The sequence below is a fragment of the Pagrus pagrus genome, assembly GCF_965226575.1.
Source record: "Pagrus pagrus genome assembly, chromosome: 8".
NCBI classification, from domain to species: Eukaryota; Metazoa; Chordata; class Actinopteri; order Spariformes; family Sparidae; genus Pagrus; species Pagrus pagrus.
This window is the reverse complement of record NC_140192.1, coordinates 25,312,646-25,335,772: the sequence shown is the minus strand read 5'-3', so window position 1 is coordinate 25,335,772 and position 23,127 is coordinate 25,312,646. Positions and strand designations below refer to the sequence as shown.

The 23,127-nt window shown below is 39.9% G+C and overlaps 1 protein-coding gene across 2 annotated transcripts; it reads left to right on the top strand.

The window, feature by feature from the left end:
- The first annotated feature begins 1,492 nt into the window (after positions 1 to 1,492).
- Positions 1,493 to 22,648, top strand: inpp5l (inositol polyphosphate-5-phosphatase L). 2 transcript variants are annotated; one of them, XM_084359635.1, is made up of 16 exons: positions 1,493 to 1,984; positions 8,836 to 8,877; positions 9,274 to 9,374; positions 9,689 to 9,776; positions 13,651 to 13,714; positions 14,294 to 14,397; positions 14,661 to 14,713; positions 17,187 to 17,306; positions 18,311 to 18,395; positions 18,499 to 18,594; positions 18,683 to 18,757; positions 19,049 to 19,122; positions 19,203 to 19,314; positions 20,111 to 20,179; positions 20,276 to 20,351; positions 21,171 to 22,648. In XM_084359635.1, exons 1-15 carry the CDS (start codon positions 1,925 to 1,927, stop codon positions 20,315 to 20,317), a joined length of 1,185 nt encoding a protein of 394 aa, XP_084215761.1. In that variant the 5' UTR covers positions 1,493 to 1,924; the 3' UTR covers positions 20,318 to 20,351; positions 21,171 to 22,648. The 2 variants fall into 2 exon arrangements, with proteins under 2 accessions (XP_084215761.1, XP_084215760.1); XM_084359634.1 differs by having other exon boundaries at positions 1,494 to 1,984; positions 20,276 to 20,335.
- Positions 22,649 to 23,127: the final 479 nt, after the last annotated feature.

Below are 23,127 nucleotides of genomic sequence, written 5' to 3'. Positions count from 1 at the left end.
TCAAAAGGTTGGCTGTGTAAACCATGCCATGGTTGAACAGCTCACTGGCAGCCCTATGGAGAGCTAAAGTCAGGCCCCCCTGCAATCTTTGCTGGTGCTCAGTTTGCTGGATGGCACAGATCCATCTACTCCTAATAAAGATTTTTACAGCTCCGCGGTTCACTGGGCAGAGAGAAAGCTACTGTAGATGCGCTGTAAAATATTATGGCAACTCTGCTGTTGTGATGACTGGAAGTTGTGGGAGGCAGGCTGTTCTGGTGAAAATGACTAAACTGTAGGTCATGCGTATAAAAACAAAACACTGGCATACTATCTTTTCTTGGTGCAGGGCTTCTTTACACAAGAGCAGTTGCTGCGATGTAGCAAAGGTGGCAGTGATTACTGATGTGCACACGCCTAAGGCAAAGTCACAGATAAAGATAAGACCCCCCTATCAAATACATTTTTGAGGTTTGCCGATCGTGAACCAGCATGGGTGGAGTAAAAAAAGCAAACTGTCATTGAAAGAAAATTTCACAGAAAGAAAGTGACTAACTTCCTGTTGTGTTGAGACTACACAGAGCAAGCCTGTGATGAGTTGAGACCTGTCAGGTATCATCAGTGTCCTCGCGTAATAAGTCATACATTAAGGTATTTTGATGTCATCTTACAAGTTATTATTGTACTAGTATAGGAGTTAAAGGTGAACTGTGTAGTTCTGGGGAAGACATTTTTATCTGAAGAGAAGCTGATCTTAAAGGACAACACAACTTCATACTGTTTTACTTTGTTTATATATGGCTGACCCTGCCACCTTTCTAGCTTCAAACAGTGTTCTGGGACCTTATTTTCCTCTGAGAACAGCTTGTTTATTCTGTTATGGAAAAAATAAATATTTCTGAGTTTGTGTTATCATCTCATTAATAAATATACAATTCTTAATTTGAAATGTGTCTCCAAACTATACATTTCCGAAAGTGAATAAACAAGCCTTCCTCAGAGGGAAATATGGTTGAGATTTCCTCTCCAAAACTACATAGTTCCCTTTTAACACATAGAAGGGTTTAGGTTGTGGTGATGATACAAATAAAACAATAGGTTTGTGGTAATAAAACACAAGTTTCCACAACTGAATAAACAAGCTGTCCTCAGAGGGAAATAAGGTCCCCAGAATGTTGTTTAAACCAGAAAGGTGACTCCTGAGAAGATTCCTGCAAATATGAACACAGTAAAACAGTGTGACATTGTGTTGTCCACTGATGGCAGTTTGTTCATTCAGTCATGAAAATCAGTGAATGAAGATTAAGATTTCCTCTCCCAAACTACATACTGCCAGTGTAACACAGTAAAAAAAAATCAGGTTTGTGGTGATAAAAGATAAGTTAACATGGTAATCAAATATGGGATTATCCTCAGTGGAGGTTTCACTTTGGACTGGCTGCCACCCCTTCGGCTGAGCGGAGATAACCTCAACATAAGGAAGACAGTAATTGAGTTGAAATGGGCGGAGGCGGAGCCCTGGAGTTAGTTAACGCTACCCAGCACCGCCTGCTCCGGTTATCTACGCGTTTGACAAGGCAGCAGCAGATGCGCCGGCCAAAGCCAAGTCCGCTAAGAAGCTACTAGTCCAATTAACCGAGGGGAGGCGGAAATCCACGCATGTCGGTCGTCAAACCAACTTACTTCACCGCGAGTCGGCTCGGCGATGGATATGAGCGCCGCTCCGGCGTATGATGACGACCCGATACCCGCCATCAACAAACAAGTTGGAGCAGAAGCGACGCAGTGTCCTCAGTGAGATGTTGGTGCACTCTGAGCGTTAATAGTCGCGGTCTTGGCTCACACAGTAAGCCTCTATAAGCTCCCGGAGAGGACAGGCCTGGACGCGCGTCATCTGGCGACGCGACGGAGTTTCCTCGAGCTGTTCGTCAAGGTGGACGTTAACATGGAAACACACACTGATGTGCTGCTCGTCACCGCGAATGTCGGCTCACTCTTTGACAATGTAAGTAGACGGATAAAATTAAAACTACACCGGGCTGACATGAAGCCAGAGGATTGTACTTAATGCTGCCAGGAGTGATAAGAGAAATAATTAGTGGAGGTAGGTTTTACCTTGAACGCGCTCCGCTGCTAGCATACATCTGTGGTAGCTAACTTATAGGATGCAACAAGTGTGCTAATTAGCACGCGCGTAATGAACTAACGGTGCTGTAGTTGTAATGTTTGTCTGCTTTATGTCAAACACCACACTGTTGGGTTGCTCAGCCCTGTTTCTTTGTCAGAAGTCAGTAGCGAGGGCTCAGAAGTGTTCATCCGCTGTTTTTGATGAAAAAGAAAAAAACACGGACAAAGTTGATGTATGAAGTTATTACCCGGAGGACCGCAGCGCCACCGCTCACGTCACCTGCTCCCAGTCGGACCAGTGACCGTGAACGCATCGTTTAGACTTGAGATTGTCTATAAATCTCTGCTAATGAGTGGAGAGACTGCTGTCACATCTTAATCTGTGACCCCTCGGTGACAGTACTGTGACATTGAAGGGTCAGCTCTGAAACCGTCTCCACAGGTTGACTATGGCACCTATGAGACAGGGAAACCTTAAACCTACATGTAACAAATTATTATTTCACTGTGTTAAACAAAAAAGTTTTAAGACTACATACCTGAAAGTATTTAGAAACAACAGGGGTCTCAATTCGATTTAAGTGTGTGACTAAAAAAAAACACAATCTTTTAAATTAATCTTATTGGCAATTTTATTTATGATTATACAATGTGATATTACTTAATTCTGTAACATATCTTGTGTTATCTCTTTAATGGTTCCGTTGTCAGGACATTTTAGGTTAGATAAACCCCAGGCCCCCGGAGGGTGCCGCTCAGCCTTGCTTCCAGACTTAAGATATTTACACATTTTTTTCCTATGACATAAAACACATCATTTAATGTTCCACAGTTTAATTATAAAATGCATACATGTCTTAAAAATGGAGGTTGCTACCAAGTGGCTAAATGAGACTGCAGATGTTTCCACAGACATTAAACGTTTTTTTTATGACGCCAGTGGCCGTAATGTGAACTGCATTCAGCATCCTGTTGCTCGCACTATGCGGCACAAACCAGCATCACCCTGGGCATTGGCCAAAACACTGACATACAGGAGACACAGAATGCTGGGAAATAACTTAAAACATATTCAGAATAACTATAAATGTTTTCTTTGGCCCGTTTTTCCATGATACTAACTCAATTTTACCCAATGAACTATGTGAAGATTCTCCTGAGGCACATAAAGCATTTCCCCCTAGACCACCGATTTAAAAGAGGCATATGTAAAACTGTTGACAGGATTCCTTGAACAGCAAACGAGGTCAATTATGATTCTTTCTTTTATGAACTTTTCATCCATGGAGGTTTTATATTTGTAAAACTTTCCTCGAGCCCAGAAAAGTGTGGCAAGCAGCTCTAATTGGAAAGAATGGGCGCCATCTTTGCATTCACTATCTAGCTCTGCTTTAAAGTAATGTACTAACTAGCTCGACGTTTGCAAATTATCAGCTAACGTTAAAAACGACCAACTGTAAAGTTGGTTGCTTCATAACGTTAGCAGAATAAAGCAATTTGCAAACAGCAAGCGAGCCAATTTAACAGCCAGAGTTTAGATCAATAAGCGAACCCTATACACTCAATGCAAGATTTTGCTATGTTAGCTAACTAGCAATTCATCCATGTTACCAAGTAATTAGGCAAATAAAGCCAATATAATTCGTCTGATTTGCAATAATGTCAGCTTTGACTTTGGACTCTCCATTTCTAAGCTAATGTAAGCTAATGTTGCACACTATTATTGCTGTCGGGGAGCGGAAGAGAGACGAGGCACTTGAGAGTGCACATAAATGTTCCATCCTTTGTATTTTCCCAGGAAGAAAACTTCCATCAATCCATAAATCAATACAGGTCATTACGTGTCTCACTTTGCATGGCAATATAAAGTCATTTATGTTTGTTAATTGCGTCATATTATTACACACAGTACCTTTTAAGTGGACTCTTGTCCAGGTTTGGCCCCCCAGAATTATCATCACCTCCGGCAACTACATGACATGCAATCAATCCCTGTTGACAATCACTGTTTATTATGTTAGTACAGGGAGGGTTTGTGTTACTCATAGTCAGTATGTAGTCACACTGTATGACATTTGGAACGGCCAGCTCCAGTGGCATCACCGCATTTCCATAATGTTAGTTGTAGTTCACTGCCTAGTCTTTGATGTTTCTATTACAAAATAATAGAAAAACACCTTTATTATAAGAGATTGAAGAGATTAGACTGGAATTTAACTATTCTTAAAATATAGCTAAATAACCAGTGGTTATTAGATTTGGTCTATGCTCGCCTGACAAAACTTAAGACACTGCAGGGGGGAGGGCTCTTACGCTCATGGAAATTTGGCTCGGGCCCATGTTTCCGGTTGCCAGATCTGGCTCCAATGAAAACATGTTAGATCCCATTGTGGGAGATATGTAAACAGATGAATATCTTCCCCGGGGGACTTGAGCTTTTCTACTTACTTAAGCCCCCCTATTTCTGTAAACAAACACTCCTAAACGTTCACCCAGCCTTTCGGATAAGAGCAAGGGCTTAAGCACATCACAGGATAAATCCTATTGCTTTACAGTGCTGGACCAGCCGACCGTCATTACAGAGCAGTTTAGCCAGTGAGACGACTCCGACGCCACATTATCGCCAAAGACACATTTCAGCCCCTTTTCCAAGTATTATCATCAGGCAGCTTGAAACCACAGACATTATCTGAATCACCATGCTGGATCCATTAAAGCTAACAGTTTCTCTGGAACAATTATCCTGTGGACCATCACTAAAGACCTCTCTAGTCCAGCGTGTCTGGTCTTGTTGCCCAAGACAGTGCTGCTAGTTTGCCACAGGAAGAAAAATATACGGTTTTGTTGCTGGAGAAGGTGTTTCAGGGTTTCCTCTTAATGTGAATGTGCTGTAATATACGGCGTTATATTTAAATGTCTTTGGGGTTGTTGGACAGAGCCAATGTTCATGAGCGCATACAGACTGTGTCAGTCCTTAGGTTACAGTGCCTGAGCTGCAGTCATCCCTGTCCCCCTGCCATGCAAATACATTATGCAAAGCCATTTTTGGGCCTGTGTGAATGCACCTGGCGTCGTAGAAGATTGTACATTACTCTGTGATTAAAATGTGGGGCAAATTCTGACAGGTGGTTAAGAAACGACACGTTCAAATGACGCAGTTGAGTTTACGGGACAGTTTTCGAGTCGGAGAGGATTCTCTGGTATGAGAGGAGACACGAGAACCATTTACTGTCAATGTGACTGTGATGTTAGCATTTAATTTTACTTGTCACATGCGCTATGATCCTGTGCTTTCACTCTTACAATTCAAAAGATTCACTTATTTATCAGTTTACAGCTACACAAGGCAACAAGTTGGAACTAATGAACAGAAATTCCACATCATGAAAACAAGTAAGAACATGTGTCCAATGTCCATTATATAAAAGAGGTTATTATTTGGCTAAGATGAATCAACAGTGCCCCACTTAAAAGATTTTATCGCCCATCGAGATAAAAACCCTCAAGTTGATTGTGGTCAATTTTATTATTTTGAATTGCCTGTCACCATGGCCTGCACAGTGTGTCCCCCACCAAAACAAGTTAAACCGGATGTGTGTAAATACTAAAGGTTCCAAACTTAAGAACGAAAAAAATGGGTTTTCCGTCTCACTGTGATGCAATAAAAATATCAAAATGTAAGGTTAAACAATGCCAGTGTCTTGTTTTTATTTTAAAGTTTAAAGATACTTAGAAAATGTTTGGGATATAATTGCAAATATACTGGATTCAGTCCATTTACTCGGTAATGAAAATAGCAAAGAATATAAAAGGGGAGGGCCTGCTGAAGATAAGCCTTAAGCTTCTCTGACAGATTGTTGTGTGTAAGGTTTTTCTGCCTGCTTTCCTCATACATGCCTTACCGTGCGTGGTGTATCTGATATCTGTTGGTGTTGTTCCTGGAACATTGTAATTAAAGTTGCTCCAGGACCATCATGAAACTGTGATGATAACTGCATCTGAAATGAGCTGTCTCGGACTCTCACTCAAGAGTTTGAAACATTATACTGTTCATTTAATATTTTTACACTAACTTCACGTTTTATTTGCCGTTTCTTTTTAGTTATCTGCCGCTGTTTAGTTAGGTTTTGGCACTAAAAATACTTGGTTCGGTTTAGGAAATGATGGTTTGGGTTAAAATAGACCCTTTTTACAACAGTAAAAATGTGTTTGAAAGGAAAATTCCTTCCATGTGTGTATTTTTCATGTCTTTTTCCACGAGTTGCATAAGTAAAATGTGATTGGTTAGTTTTAACCATGGTCCTGGAGCAACATTACTCATGATTTTCCAGGAACAGCACCAGCACAGCGTTATCAGATCGTAACACTCACTCCTATACAGCTGTCAAGTTGCTAGGCAGTCTTAAACTCACCTTCAGGAATGATGTGTGGACCGTTGCCATTATGGCAGGTGCAGCTACATTTTACTACACTACTACATCCTGGAACACACTGTGGAAACATACAGGATTATGTTTCCAGACAATGTCTATTGTTTGAACCTTTTCAGGGTTAAGATTAGCTCACAGCATTTCCTCCCTGTGATTGCTGACTCCCTGACCTCCATTTGACCTGTTTCATCTGTTAGCTGGAAATGTCATTTTAAGCCAGAAGCTATACTGTTTATTTGAATAAAAAAATCAGTTTTTAGACATAAACTTCTGATAAATATTATGGAAGGCATCAATCAGTAAATGGTCCTTGTTTAAGACAAGAGACATGCACTTAAACATGAAGATAATGTAACGAGGACAGAAGCATGGTGTCTGTGAACTTCAAAGTAGTGGGACCTAGCTAACGTTAGCTTGCCTGCTAAAATGGGTCAGCTACTATAAAAAGAGTTTATACGCTGTTGTTACAACAGTAGTCAGCCCAGCATTTGGATTATTAATACTGCACGCAATGGCTGGTGTTGCCAGGTTCACAACCAGTGTTTTCAAGTAAGCTAACCAGCCACACAGTCATTCCCATCGCTGCACTGATAAAATGTAAAAAAAAGTCACCAGAAATGGGACATTAAATTAATGTTGATGTTGTCATCTCAAAGTCTATGAGGTTTTTAATGGGTTTTTGGTTAAATGCCTGAAATAAGTTATGTGATTACCACACATAGGCCTACCAAGATATTTACAAGGTTTGTTCTATGACATAAAATGCATCATTAAATGTCCCGCAATTTACTTATAAAGCTAACAAGTTGCTCAATGAGACTACAGAAGTTGTCAGAGACATTAAACATCAACACACCGAACCCGGAAACTCATCTACTCACTAGTTCATCTTTACAGGCTGACTTCAGTTGCAAATAATTCTAACTCTAACTTTACAACTTGTAGATTGATCAATTTACAGAAAACATATATAGTAATTGTGTAGTAAGATGTTTAATGGTGGTGACGTTGAAGTCATGCGACCACAATGTACGTAGTCTGTGTAAAGACTAACATTAGCTCATTACTTCTAGAGATTTATTTTAAGTATTCGAAAATCGCAAAAGTGGTGTTCATCTGTGAAGATTATCTTTCTGAACAAAATATATAACATACATATATTTAAGTATATACATATATGTAAGTATCATAAACTTGTGTTTGCCACAGAGCTTATTCTCTGCTGGGTTATCCTACAAAAATATGTAATCGTGACTTAACTCTATTTGCTAACACATTAGCCAAAACATCTTTATAATGTGTCAGTCTTGTGTGATGGAGCAGGTTTGATATGCAGGTTTAGTATTTTTTTAAGGAAAAATGATAAACATTGGCTGGTTCCAACTTCTTAAATTTAAGGATTTAATATTTTTCTTTGTCATTTATGGTAGTAATTGATGAGTCTTTGGGTTTCAGACTGTTGGTTGAACAAAATAAGCAACTGAATGATTGATTGATTGATTGATTGATTGATTGATTGATTGATTGATTGATTGATTGATCGATCATGAAAATAATCAACAGATTCCTCAAGATTGAAAATAATTGTTAGTTGCAGCCCTAATGTACGGAAGCAGAAAACAGCTGTACTCACATTTTTGTTTTTAATGTAATTGTCTTGGCATCACAAGTCAATCCAGCTTTGTTTTCTTGATAACAAGTCAATTCGTTACCATGGGAAAACAAAAGGTTGTTTGCAATTGTTGCGTACTTAAAATGTTTTTTGGAGATCTGCAGTGCCATATCAGCATGTGCAGACAGCATCTTGACAACTTTAGCAACTGATTTAAGCTGAAAATGGCTGATGTGGGACTACTCATTATTGATCAATGCGGCTTACGTATATACACACTTTATTATGGCTTTCAAACTCCTAGCAGTGCTTACCATAATTAGCCATAATGTAAATAACCTCATGGGTAAATGGCAAAAGTTCAAGAAAACTTCATATGATTTGCTTTGAAAGGCCCAAGCAGTGTGTGTATGTAATGTTTTACTTTTATGAATCTGATGAAGTTGTTTTCTCTCAGTAAATTATCTTGAGAAATCTTGTTTTCTGGCAATTACAAGAAAAATTAACTCATTATCAAGGGAAAACGAGCTGTTATTTTGAGAAACTCAAATAATTAACTTGTGATTGTGAGATGCATTAAAACAAATTGCAAGAACGGCCTTTCTTGGCTTCTGTAGATTTTAGACCATTTCTTCCAGAAATTGCTTGCCTTTGATGATTTTTCTCTTTCTTTCTTTTTTTTCATAGGTGGGTGAAATTCAAAATGAATGGTTACAAGAATTGTATAAGGTAAGTTTGGGCCTGCTGGGTCTCACATTAATAATTCATAGTTTGACACATTGCTATTTCCACTTATTCCTGGATGTGTCACATATTTTTCTCTTACAGTTTGTGGACAGTTTGATGGAGTTATGGGAAATAAAAAGAAATCATTTCAATGGTGACATTCCAATATACAAATCAGCTCCATGGGTCTTTGGAAAACAGATACTGTGCTGATAACTGATTACAAACTGTAATCACATCAGGTCTAGAACAGAAATTCAGCAGCAGAAAAACACCACATGACCCCAAAAGGATTGTTAACTTCACCCTGTGACACACGATGTTGACCTCCTTTACTCCTCATTACTCTGTAATGTAAAACCTGTACACTAAGACCTGTTTGTGCTGCTTTTGTTACAGACTATCCACAACTACAAGCCGCAGTTTATCGCCCTGCACTTCCAGGAGGTGGGAGGGAAGGACTACATGGTCAACATGGGCCATGCTGAAAACTTCTTTAGGTAGGACTGATGTGCTGCTCATAATCCATGATGCTCAGTCCTCAAAAGCCCAAGTTGACATATTTAGATCTCTTGTTTTATCCACCAAGCAGTCCCAAACATTAATATATTCAGATTACATTCACAGAAAATTAAGAAATTAACAATTAACAAACATTCATATTAATGAAACTAAAATAGGTTAAGTTTGAATTATGCTTAAAAAAATAACTATCAGAATTTAATAAACACAATAAACTAATCTCTTCTGCTCAAAAGGAGCAAGCTTTTTCACTCTGCCTAATGATATCTCTGTTGGGCTCTTTGTTTTCCAGGAGCATTGAGTCCAGTGAGGAAATGAAAGACTTTGACAGGGTCTGCATCTATGTGGACAACCAGTTCCAAGCAGAAGACAGCTTCACAGTAAGAAACACAGCAGTTCACATGTTCTTCCACTAGATGGGGTCCTCCTCCATGTTAGTGCTCATAGGTAGTTGGAGGTATTAGATGAGACGTACTCTGCTGTGTTGCTGGCCAACCCTTTAGGGAGGGCCAGAGTTTGTAGACCCCAGTGGAGCATCAGAAATGGGGATTTTTCCTGTTATAGTATTCAATATAATGTACATTTTGGATTGGAAAACAGCCATCATCTGACCTCATTGTACTCTTGGATTTGTTTATACAGAAGTTGTGTTTTCACTGTTAAAATAAATAAATAAATGTATAAATAAAAAGAACAGTAGAGTAGAGCGCCCTGATGCAAGATTTGACAGTATGTGATAAATTAGAGGTTGAGCATGATGGTTTACATTTTTATACGCCCATAATGTAGATTTTAGTCGTATTAATCTACAGCTATTTTTTGGAAAAAAATAGTGTTTAAAAACATAAAAAAGTTATCAAAAATGAGTGAGATTAGAGTTAAACTCAGTGTTTCATAAAACGTCTTAATTCTCACCATGAGGCTAATCTGACTCATCTTGCAACGGGATCACACAAGCTGCGGCGCCGTCAATATGTTGACGTTCCCATTCGTGATTACTCATTAGTCACTATAACATTATTACATAAGTACTGAGTACTCTTGGGTAGGATCACACCCATCGTCGCTACTTTGGCGCCCTTGCTCCGTCCACAGCCATCTTCAAATTTATTTTCACGTGTGTCCGCGCACGTGTGTGTTTGTGTCCAAGGGACACTTATATCAGGGTTCACTGTGAACCTATGTAATACAGTCGCGTTATATGATATGGGCACAGACAGAAGAGATGCTCTTAAAAACAGGTTTGTTAAGTAACTCATGCCACAACCTACATCTTATAATGTCATTTATCGTTGCCCAGAGTCTGTCTCCATGTCGCAAATTCCAGTGGCTGGCTGGACGCTGCTCGGGTCGAGGGCTCAGGTTCAATCTCCACACCGGTCGTTAAAGCCATTTCTTGCTTCTAACTTCTTTTTCGTGACCCTCACACAGCACAAGCACATTTTCAGTCTTTTTCCTTGAATTTGTAGCTGCTCATTATGAGTTTGCCAGTTTTAATTGTCTAAAATTCTGCCCTAGTTGAGATTAACACCTCCACAACCCCAGCTGAGAAAAGTGGCTGAGTATTTCTTAAACTATTAACCCTTACTCCTCCCATGTGATACCCTCGCACTGGACGTCTGACAGTAGGGGTCAATGGTTGCATCTGTAGACTGAAGGTGTGCGAAGTAAAAAGGGGAAAGTCAATGGCCAGGTGTGGGGGAGACAGGCCAAAGTCAATACATTTAACTCGAGATTAAAACTATTGATTCCAGCCCATTTGTGAACGATAAATAAAGTGTGAGGGGGGGTGTGGAAGACAGCTGGGACTAAGTTTCCCCTGCGCTCGAGCGTTCGCACCCTCCACTGTTTGCCCTGAGAGGGTTGCAGCCCCCCCACCCCCACCCCTCCTAATGCCTCATTCTCATTTCGTTGGTGCCACCTGCATTGATTTTCAATTTGTTTCCCCTTGGCTGCGGATCATCAGTTATATGGCCAAGAGAGAGTTTGGGGGGTTCTCCTTTCAGAGGGGCTGCAGGAGTAGAGGGGGCAGACTTGCATGCATTCCCAGTACAAATGGTGTTTTGATAAAAAATCACTTGTAAGTCAATATTTTTTTATTAAACTGTGCACAAACCTGATTGATGAAGATAGGTGTTTGGCAGAGTATGTGGAGGAGAATGTGTATCTGTGTTTGAGTGTGTGTGAGTGTGTGTGCACTTTGCCGCACTGTTTAAACATGAAATTGTACTAATCCAACATAAACTAGGCCAGATTTAGATCAGTTTTCCTGAGCTAATTATCTGAATACAGTCCTTGAATCCCCACCAAGAGCCATCATTTTGCTGTAATTTTCTAACTTGAACTTAAAACTTTTTACAAACTTGCTTCTCAAACAGTCTTTACGCAGCTTTTAGTTTACAACCCTATCAGACTCGTCCAAATAGCTCCCCTGCTCTATCCTCAGTTTGGACAAGTTGGTCGCTAATTGCCGCTCACTGGAGCCGTCCACGGAGACACTTCCATTTTATTAAATGAGGATGACTTTGGCACTGAAGATAAATGATCTCTTCAGGGAGAGATCTCTCATGCTCCGGCTAGATGTTTGTGTGGGGGGGTTGGTTGCACAGCGGTCCGTCACGCCCCGAGCCCTCTGAGCGCCGGCTGATTTTTCTTCAGCCCCCAGTCACAGTGGCAGCGCTGGCAGACAGCAGGCCTACTGCTTAATACCTTTTAAATTGTTTTAATTTTCTGTCTTTATTGATCTCACAGGGCATGATTAATCAGATCAGTGGAGCAGGCAGTTAGTACATTAAAAATTGTCAGCCCCATGTCAGGGATGATTGGGTGCTGAAGTGTGTGCAAGAGGGGCAGTATGTGGACGTGTCATGCAGTTACGTGTTCACTTTAACGTCTCTATTCTTTAAAGTTTCATGTGTCTTTGGGAGAGTAACAATAAACTGTGTCGCACTGCATCGTTCAATACAAGGCTCACAATTCAGCTCACATGATGGGGAAATGAACAGTTCAATTCATCACCTCAGAGGCTGGATTGAGATGATTTTTCCTGTTTTTGTCACCATTTTTAGATGTTTAAGTTTGATTGTGGATCACAGCTGTGAAAGCACTCTAAATGAGACGGACAGAGCTCACCATTTTTGTGCACCTATGTGATGTTTTGGTTTTAAAAACATCGGGGGGCAAAACAGGGGGCTGTTTGCACCTTGAAAGTTATTTTGCGATCCGCCAATAAACACAGAGACTATACATTTTGAAAAAAAGACAACATGATAGCAATTTGCAACACATGTTCCATGAGGGTTCAGAGAGGAGGGAAAGGAGATTAGCCTTTCTGACACTCAATTGTGCATAAACTACAGGTTATGAACTTCTTTTTAAAATACAAAATTGTAAATTATCAGTGAAATGATCGGTTATGTTATTTGTATGGGCCGTGAGAAGCGTCTGTTATCGGTATCAACTGAAAACAGTCTATGTCTATCATCCCAAACTAAAACAAACGTAGTCCTTTATAGCTTGCTTGGAGTAAAAAATAATATCTTCAGTGTCTTCACGTCACACACCTTTGTCTGCTTCTATTGATGACAGACACATTGTGTTTGCGTCATTTTGAAGTTAAACTGTGATGCCTTAGAGTTTTTTTTCTAGAGCCAGACCAATATATCGGCTGGCAGATATTATTGACCAATATTGGCCTGTCACAGATATATTGGTATCATCATTTATGTTCCCTCATATGAATTTTTTTATTTAGAGATTATAATGCAGAAAAAGGATTCTTGGAATAATTTGTAATGATTAAATTCCCATTTACTGTTTAAGTACAGTGATGTCACTTAAAATGATACATTTTATTAAACTGGAAAATATCCTGCCTCTGTTGCTCTTTGGCACAACTGTATAACCACATTTTAGGAATCATTGAAAGTAATGTCTGTTTATCAGGTAATGTATCAATATCACAATATCTTATATAATACTACCTTATACTGGTGTCAGTATTTGCCCTTTAAATTGTGTATCTTTACAAAGAAAATTAAAATGTCTCCTACACATGTCAATATTTGGCTCAAGGGCTCTCTGGTATTCTTTGCAGCAAGTGTCTGAAACTAAATGTGTCTGCAACAACACTGAATGTGTATTTTCAGAATGAATTTGCACTTCTGAAATGTTTTGGTTTTAAAATTGAAATTGATTTTACATACTAGAAGTTTTTTGGTACGTTTATCAGATTATATTTCTCTGTCTCCACAGGCTTTGGGGAGCATGTACTTCATCCACAAGACACTGAAGGACATCCATCAGTATGATTTTAATGGTAAAACTTTCCTCTTTATGCATGATGTTTGCATTGATTTTCATCATTTTATTGTCTGTCAGCTGCTGACGGATTCATAATGCCTTTTTTCCTTGAAAAAATGAGATGATTTCAGATCTCAACCTGAACCACTCCCCCTGCATCCTGTACTGTTTTGGTAATGGCTCATACGAGCAATGTTGCATATGATTGGCCAGATTCTTGTCATTTTTTTAATATCAATGGTTCCAGAACATTTCTCTGTGTCTAATGACAGTTTGATGGCCACCACTCCTGGCCAGATATTTGCAAAGAGCCTGAATTTAAAATGGAGCTGTTATCTTGCTGCTGCATAGTCCAGTCACGTTAGGCGTGAAAAAGCTCCCCAGAAAAGCTTATGGAAGAACCATAAACATCCTGCAGCTGCCACTCGCTGTGTGGCCCAAACCGATTGTTGCTCACCAAACACAGTCTAATGGCTCGCTTATAGATCCTCTCATCACATATGCTGCTCTGATGAGGTTAACACCAGTTTATTGATTGGTGTTTGCATGTTTTCTCACTCTTTTACTCTCTCTCCCCCCTCTCTCCCTCTCACAGTTAAGGATTTTAAAGCAGTGTCGGGCCAGAACAAGCACGTGGGCTCTCTGGATGGGGTCACCACAGTGGAAAAAGAAAAATTCCCAAAGAATTTCTGGCCTGATGTGAGTATGTATGCATGAGTGTGGGTCTATGTATGCCTACATTTGTGTGTGTGCGTGTGTGTGGGCAGGTTTGGGGAGGGGTACTTGAGGGCCAAAGGGAGGTGTTGGGACAAATGAGTCTACTGGGGCTGTAGGGGCTGTCTGCCTGCTCTGACAGGGAGATGAGACAAATTATGTGAAGGAATCAATAATTATCAGTTCGGCCCTTCGAAGACACGGCTCACTGCTGTTTAGTGACTCACTCTAATTTGTCTCTGTTGCAGTTCAAGTGGTCCAGAAAGGGCTTCATGAGGACCCGCTGGATCATACACAACCAGTATGTACTCTTCACTAAACTCACCTTGATAAAAACATCAAGGCTGAACTCAACTCACTTTCACTTTTGGTTGTTTGTTGATGTTTTTGAAGTGGAAAAACTGTGTGTTCAACTTTTGGAGGCTGTTGATAGATAAATACAAAGACACCCTGGTCTCATAAAGAGATGTCAAGGTTTTCCAGAAAAGTGGAAAATAAAAGAAAGGAAATCACGATTGACTTATCGGTCATTAAACAAAGGTGCAGGCTGTTTTTTTTCTCTCTGCTTCTTATTCTGACTCCACCCAGGAGGCAGCTGCTGATAAAACACTTTGGAAAATATAAACCTTAATTTGAGATGTATGAATCTCGAATCTCGTTTCTTGCATAACCATTTTTAAAATTTAAAGCAGCATTTTATTAATATGTTTGTATTTACATTGGATCACAGGACTACATCTATGTGACAGAGATCACTCTTTAGCCTCTTTCAGACTGCCAGCCAAAATCTGTTTTTATTGGTTACCCAGATTGTATCCAGATGAAGTCTAGACAGCAAAAACAAACAAACAAACACTTAAAATATAATTTTTGCAAATTGGACTGAAGGAGGTGGATGTGGTTTGAAATGCGCCTAGAAGATCTATAGATGTGTCTCACTTTGGACGCTCTGGCTGCTTAAATCACTTAAGTGTCTTTTGTGTCACTCGCAACAGGACATACAAGGAGAAATACAGAGTTATGGGAGTGCATCAGAGTGGCCGAGCAGAATCCATGCTCCTACTAGAATAGTGGTATGGAAGACAACACGGAGTACAACAGTCCGTGGACAGTCACGCTGAAATAAATGTTCTCCTCCGCGAATTGGCTCTCCATATCTCATGCTTCCCTGTTAAAAAGCTGCATCACCAGCGTAAAGAGTGATTGACGCCTTCTTCATTACCTGAGCAACCTAAGCTGATTGGTGATGGCTAGACGCAAAAATCTGATCAGATCACTTACAGTTATTGGTGCAAGAACGTCTGACTTAAGAAACAAATCTGATTTGCCTCCAGTCAGAACAAGGCTTAAGTGCAGAATCCACAGATAATTGTTACCCGAGTCTCCAGTTCGATTCAGCTCTACAGTGCTTTAGCATCATTTAGCTAATTGTTTTGGCTATGCACACTGCAGTTTTAATGGTTCGTTTCACTTTTGCTACTGTTATCATTGTTGTTTTTAGACACAGCATACAGCTGCAAGAATAAACCTCTAAAAACCAACTGTACACTACCTGCTGTGCACCAGACACCAACCAGCAGACACACAAAGTTTGCGACTAGCTTATCAACAAAGTGGAGCGTTTCACAACTAAGAAGGCAGGTGTTTTTGCTCTGGTGTTTGTTGAGACCAAAATAGAGCTAACAGGAGAATGAATGCTAGACTCAACTTCATCAGGTTGCCAGAAACACGACTCAACTTAAAGCGCATTTTGCAACTGTTGGCTAACAAGTTCACCATATCAACTTAACTTAGTGATAGTATGTGAGTGTTGTGTGTACAGCTTATTTCTGCAGCCAACAACAGGTCAACAGTTTAATGCAGGATTAACCAAAGCCAAAGTTCAAATGTTAAATGTTCTGTAAACACAAGAGGACAACATAACTTCTAACCTAAATGAAATGGTCTAAAATTGGCAAATGTTTTGATTTAATCAGTAAATATCTAATCCATATTTCATACTTGACAGTTTCCACATTTTAGTTGGTATAAGAAAACATAGTGAGTTACGATATCCAGCCCTCCCTCTGAGTTGTTTGAACTTTCACCAGGGTCAGAAACAATTACTCACTGCTGCTGCAGTGACTCTAACTCACACCTTTTGTTTCCACATCACCCCAGTTACTATTTTCATCTTTCTGGCCTCTGAAAATGATTCCTTTAGTTTGAAAACTAAACTGTCCATGTGAAAATTATGAACTATTTTACATATACATAGACAATTCAGCATGGTGCCCTAGTACACATTTGAATTTAATTATCAGAGAATATATATATATTTACAAACTATGCTTTGAATCCACTGAATTGAAAGTTAAGCACAGCCTGAAATGAACCTGCTACAGTCTGTGTTATCTGAGGACATTAGTCACTATCTGCTCTGCTGTGCTGTTACCTCGGGGTAAAAACAAAAGGAGCCCACAATCTGTGTGCCACAACATCCCACTGTGAGTCAACACAGGTCGTTGGTTGGATGCACATTAATTGTTTTCCAGTGACAGCCAAAGAAAAGGGGTGAAAGCTCGGCAGAAAAGACAAATGTGCTTGTTTGTGGACTCAGTATTAACACAAGTGCACTCATTGATAAGAAAGCTTCTCATGAGTGACACCCATGTGCATACACATGCATGTACACACCTATCAGATGTCAGGCGTTAGTGTTATCACAGTGTTTCCTGTTTCTAATCTCCATCTGCCACAAATCACCATATTTCGTTTGTGTGTGTTCTTCACAGAGCTCTGGACCTGGTCAATGTCCACCTGTTCCATGATGCCTCCAACCTCATTGCCTGCAACTCAAGTCCTTCCATTTACTCAGCTAACCGCAAGAACGCTCTCAGATATGTCATCAACAGGTCAGAGTTCAAGCTGCCAGCCACAATTATGCTGTAAAATGTACAAGATGACAGCAAATATAGACCGAATATAGATTGAATGACCTCTATGAATGTGTATTTCACATTGGCTAATGTTGTAAAGCCTGTCCCATCTTACTATTCTAAAAATATTATCATATTTTCGGGAATTTATAAACATACAAAGGAAGCTTTATTCGTGGAAAACACCCAAACATATGTAAGGCTGTTGACATTTGGTAGCAACATCTGTCCTGAGTTATGTGATCACAATTAGACAGCTCTAAGTTCAGGAGTGAACACACCCAAGACGCATTGAGGGCGCTTTCTAGATCCAGTCACTCAGACCAAACTGTATGTTTGGCCTCTCTTAAGCTACCAATGTTAGCAGCAGATGTTTGTGTCAATCCAGCCATTGAACTAGTAACCGCAATTTCCCCAGACTCCTTTAACAAACTGTGTGATTATACGTGATGTTGAATGAGGAGATACTTTGCAAAACTTTATTCATACCTTCTTGTCAATTGTGCTTTGTTGCAGCACGTTTAGTCGTTTCTTTCCTTGTAAAAAGTGTCAGTTTGTCGCAGCATCGCTGTACCAGCCTGTCTGCTTCTGTGTTTAATTTGCGTCTTACCTGCCAACATTTAACAGCTGTTTAAACACTGTTAACTTATTTCATCATTAACCCAAATTTGTGAAAGAAGACATTTTTTATTGAAGGTGTCATATTTTTTTTTTTTACAAATACAGTAAACAGTAAACGGTAACCAATATAGGCAACTTCCCAAGAGTCTCCAGACTCTCTTAAAAATAAAAAAAGAGTATTGGAGTTAGGATAAATGTTGTAAACTTTGTGAAATGCTATCTACAACGAACTCTCAGCTATTTGAGCCTTCTTGTTAATTCGGCAAACAATATACATGAAGATATTTATTTGTGTGAAAAACAACAACAGATGGTGTGAACAGCCACTGTGTGTACCTGACAGTGTTATCTTCTTGCAGGATATCAGACAGCCGCTTCCTTCCTCTGCCTTTCTTCCTGTTTGGAGATTTCAACTTCCGTCTGGACACACAAAGTCTTGTCCAGGTAATTTAATTTCTCCTGAAGCTCAGGTGATAAGGAAGTGTATCAGCTGGGCATTTTTGACACAAACCTTTCTTTGTGTTTGTGTTTGTGTTTCTGTGAGCAGCATCTGTCGACTTCGGCAGACGTGCAGACAGTGAAGAAGGACAGCAGTAACGAAGTGGAGAAAATCATCTGCGAAGAAAAGGACAACGACCACAAGGTGATTAAACCCAGCTCAGTTAAGATAACAACTGACATGTTATTTTTCGTGCTGCTTTCCACTTTACCTGCCTTCATGTTACCGGCAGGTGCTGCTTCACATTGAGGAGAAGCTGTTCACATACCTACATCAGGCTGTATTCAGGGAGGACAACGGCAAAGCGGTGAGATAACAATCTCAACTTTAACCCACTCTGATCTCATCAGCTCCACCAGAGTCTCAGAGAAACTCTGGGACCTTAATAGAACAGCCTGCTTGGCAACAATCTGACATGTCTTCACAGATTTTAGATTAGACCCTATCAGCGGAAATAGAGTCCTGAATGACAGTAAAGTAAACACAAAAGTTTGGAGGTGAACCAAACCCTGATAACGCATCGTGTTTTAACCCTTGTATAAGTTGTACTTACTCACCTGGTACTTGTGTTTAATCAGTGATGACCTCTTTTCCTCAGCTTCTGAAATATGACAAAGAGGCTGCAGCCTTTCATGATGTTATTGGGGAAGAGGACATCAAATTTCCACCCAGGTAAGTCCTCAAACTGAGCTGCTTGTTCAGAGTATAAACTCCCACCTGTCATTGCCCCCTAAACGCTCTGTCTCTCTCAGCTACCCCTACAGTGAAGAGTACACTAAACCGACCCAGTACATGAACACTCGCTGTCCCGCCTGGTGTGATCGTATCCTGATGTCACACACTGCCCAAGAGTCCATCCACCAGGTCAGTCAATGCTTACTGTCACTGTATCATATTTAATGCTGAATCTCTTTATCTTTACATTTCCACATAGCTTACAGAATATATGCACTCATACATACAGAGTTTAATACAAGATTACAAATTCTTTATAGGTTATGTGTTGTCAGGTAATGCTCCAGGCAACTGCTTTCTAACACCTTTGTCATAACAATATTCACATTCTCACCTGGTTACAGAGTTTATAGCTATAGGTTATATTATTTTTCTTTTACATCTCCAATTAAGGCTTCAACACACTGTATCTGAATCCCTTATCTTACTTTTAAAAGAATATTCACCCTTGTTTTGAGAAAAGTCTTTTACCGCGCCCTTTTGACTTTATCGCTGCCTCATATAGGTGTGTGGGGGTTTTTGCTGGTTGTTTTCATGCCTCCATGCTGGCGATAGCTGTGGCTTGAGGCTTGTCCCTCTGCCTGCCCTGTTTTTGTGAACATGATATCTCTGAATCTCACTGATTAAATGTGTCTCGTGAAAGATAGCTTTGACACGTGAAAGCGTGTTTTGTGAACTTACAAAACACGCTTTTGGCCAGTACTCAAGAATTCATATGATAATGAGGACAACATTTTTACACAAATGTGTAGCAGGATGAAAGGGCTAGGACTAGTTTAAAAAGGTATATTACAGTATTGTAGTAGCGTCATGCTGTTGATTTCAATGTGACACTTCTGTTTAATGGCTCTTTTTTGTGGCCTAAAATTTGCAGATGTAAGCTTTAATTTTGTCAAGATGATATAAAGGTTTGTTCTTTTTTCAGAGAGATGACGGTGAGAAGAACGTTGTTTATGACACAGTGGGTCCTAATGTCTGTATGGGAGACCATAAGGTAACAGTTTAAATAGAATTTTCTGTATATTGTGCTGGCAAACAAACAAACAGCCATGTAGAGTAACTCTGCTGTGTTCTTGTGGTTTTCTCATAGCCGGTTTTCTTGTTCTTCTCACTGAAGACAAATGAACATTGACTTGGATCCTTCTGAATGGTAAGAGCATGTGCTGGTGAGTGTGTTTCTATACTATACAGCATGTAGAGGTGTTTTATGTCTATGTGGTGATTCCAGAGGGGGGATTCAGTGTGTGAGAGCGATCACAGTAATCTCGCTCCGCTCCCCAGAGAGCCATAACCCAAGCTGGCCCATTGGAGTCGGGATATGAACTAAGATGAAGTGCCTGCGGGACACGAGCGAGCGCTCCTTTGTGTCCAGCGTAGTAGGACCACAGGCGATCAGCACCTTTCACTGATCTATGTCTATCGAATCCTCTCCACTGTCACTGTGGCTACACACTAAGTGCATTGCCGGCCCGCTTTTCATTAATTACCACCTGGATGGCCGGCTGGAGAGACATGCATTGTGCCGGACAGCATATTGGCATTTTTACGGCCATGATTTTGTTTTGCTGCCGTTTAAATTTATTTTTTTAAGGATGGACTGCTTTTTCATGAGGGTCCATCTTCACAGGGCTGCAAAATGATGAGATCCACACAATGAAGGTGCGACAGCCAGCCTGCTTTTTATCATTGTGAGACACAGAAAAAGTTCATTCCAGGACAAAAGTAGCTCGACTACATTTTATTTTTTCACAGCAGATGAATAATGATAACGTGGGATTGGTAAGCATTATTAATGAAGGCGTGTGCGCTTTGATTGCAGCTTTGAATGACTTCCAGTAGCATTGGTATTACAGTGAAAGACAAAAGGGCACTTTCATAATCACTGTCAACACGATACCGCCCACAGTGTCATTCCTTTGCTATTGTTTCTGTTGGCATGTGTTGTATTATGTCCGTGTCTATGTTTGTGTGTGTGTCTGCTGCAGGTCTATAACCATCCTCAGAGCTCTGCCACACTCACAGAACTAGAGAGTAATTAGCACGATGGTCACCCGCCACAACCCACCCGTCAGCCAGCTGCTGTGAAAGCCTCGTCCTCACATTCCCGGTGTCTCACCTCTGATCTCACTGCCACATTCTGCCAACCACAGCTCGAGTGGCACAAGCACAGATTTACCAGCAGCTTTCGTTGATTTCTGAGTCTGTTAAATCCCCTGACCTGAAAGCTCACTGTCGCTGAAGAAGTGGGGATTGTTTTCTGAATACGACCAAACGGTGAAGAGTGTGACTGTGGACCAGCCCCTTTTTATGGATGTGTACATGTAATGTATATGCAAAACAATCTTAAATTCTGATTAGATTTTTGATTTAAATTGTTACATTTAAAAAATATTCCCATTTGGATTTTACAGGCATTGTCAGACAAACAGCCGCCAAGACATCACAAATTTACTCATTTCTTATCGGCCCAGAATAATTTCTTAAATCTCTCCGTTAATCTCTAGCAACTGAACTGGATTCCACTCAGCAGGTGTTAAATCAGCTAATCAGAGTCCAGTATTGTGAATGTCCCTTGTAAATAATTTATAGGATAACATGATGAAGAACGTTAGTGTTGCTGTGAGGCGAAACTAAATGATGAAAACTAAAAAAATATGGGATCTGTAGTAATCAAGTATCAGACGGACTACGCATGCATGCTTTTATTTTGTATTTTATGCTATTTTTAGTTCACGTGTCTCCTTTTTTTTTGACGTTGTTTACTATGACTGTAGGCAGGTTGTTCAGGTGAACAGGAAGCACAGTAGAGGAATGCTGCTGTCTCAATATCCTGTTGACCTGTTTGATTTTCTCTGTAGATAAAACATCATTTACTAAGAATTTCTTACTGACCTGTTTTCATGTTGCTTATGTGTAGCTACGTCCTCACAGCAGCTTTAAGTAGGTCATATAAACAAAAATCTATTCCAGGATTGGTTTTTGATAGATGTAAATGATGATTTTAATGTTTGTAGAAATGACACTAGACAAAAGGCCAACAACATTTTAAAGCGACTACAGCAGTTTTCTGTTTATGAATGTTATGGTAGGATTTAATTCATATAACACAGCAGCAGTGTGTTTCACCCTGTTGAATTTAAAGTAGCATTCTCTTCCCGTTTGCTACCGACTATACATTGATACCAAGTGCTTTATTCCACGAGCTATAACTCAGCAGTTCTCATGTTTTGATCTCCTCACTCAGAGAGAGTCATCTTCAGTTATCTTTCGTCAGTTAGTCTGCACAGAAATCTCTCAGAATGTTCTCATCCTGTTCTGGCATCGACCTTATTTCATTGCCAAAAGGTGACACGGTCGGCGTAATGCGTCTGCTTCTAACTGTGGTTAAGGAGTTTGGATGTTTCCGGCACGTGGCCTCACTTGAACTTCACAAAATTCTGTATATAAACGTGTGAACACAGAAGGCACTGTTTGGATTTCTTTGATTTTTGTCTTATTTTGGTTGGTTGATTCATAGTGTCATATTGTAACACCAGTGCTGTTATATATTTTTAATGTGTGAATTATTGGTTAGATTATTATTTTTCTTGATCCAGTTTTAATGACTAATTGAAAGAATTTTAAAATATGTTTGTGGGTTTCTTACTTCCATCCATTATAACCAGATCACTCTTGAGGATTGGATTGTGTGTTTTCTTAAACTTCTTTTGTGTTACAACCACGATTCCAAAAAAGTTGTGACCCTGTGTAAAACGTAAATTAAAAACAGGATGCCATCATTTGAAAATTAACTGTACTGACAACAGTTGCCATTTAGTAATATTCCTTATACTATCACGTTTTGCAAATAGGTGAACCTCGTCACGTCTTTGCTTGCAAGGGACTGATCTTTTCGAGGATTCACATTTCATACCCAATCATGATACTATCACCAACAATGAA

Bases quoted from the DNA above. Each gene is read 5' to 3' on its own strand.
- inpp5l (XM_084359635.1), top strand. From the start codon at position 1,925: ATGGAAACACACACTGATGTGCTGCTCGTCACCGCGAATGTCGGCTCA. The intron at 1,985-8,835 runs GTAAGTAGACGG...TTTTTTTCATAG, and splicing joins TCGGCTCACTCTTTGACAAT to GTGGGTGAAATTCAAAATGA. The intron at 18,758-19,048 runs GTGAGATAACAA...TCTTTTCCTCAG, and splicing joins GGGAGGACAACGGCAAAGCG to CTTCTGAAATATGACAAAGA.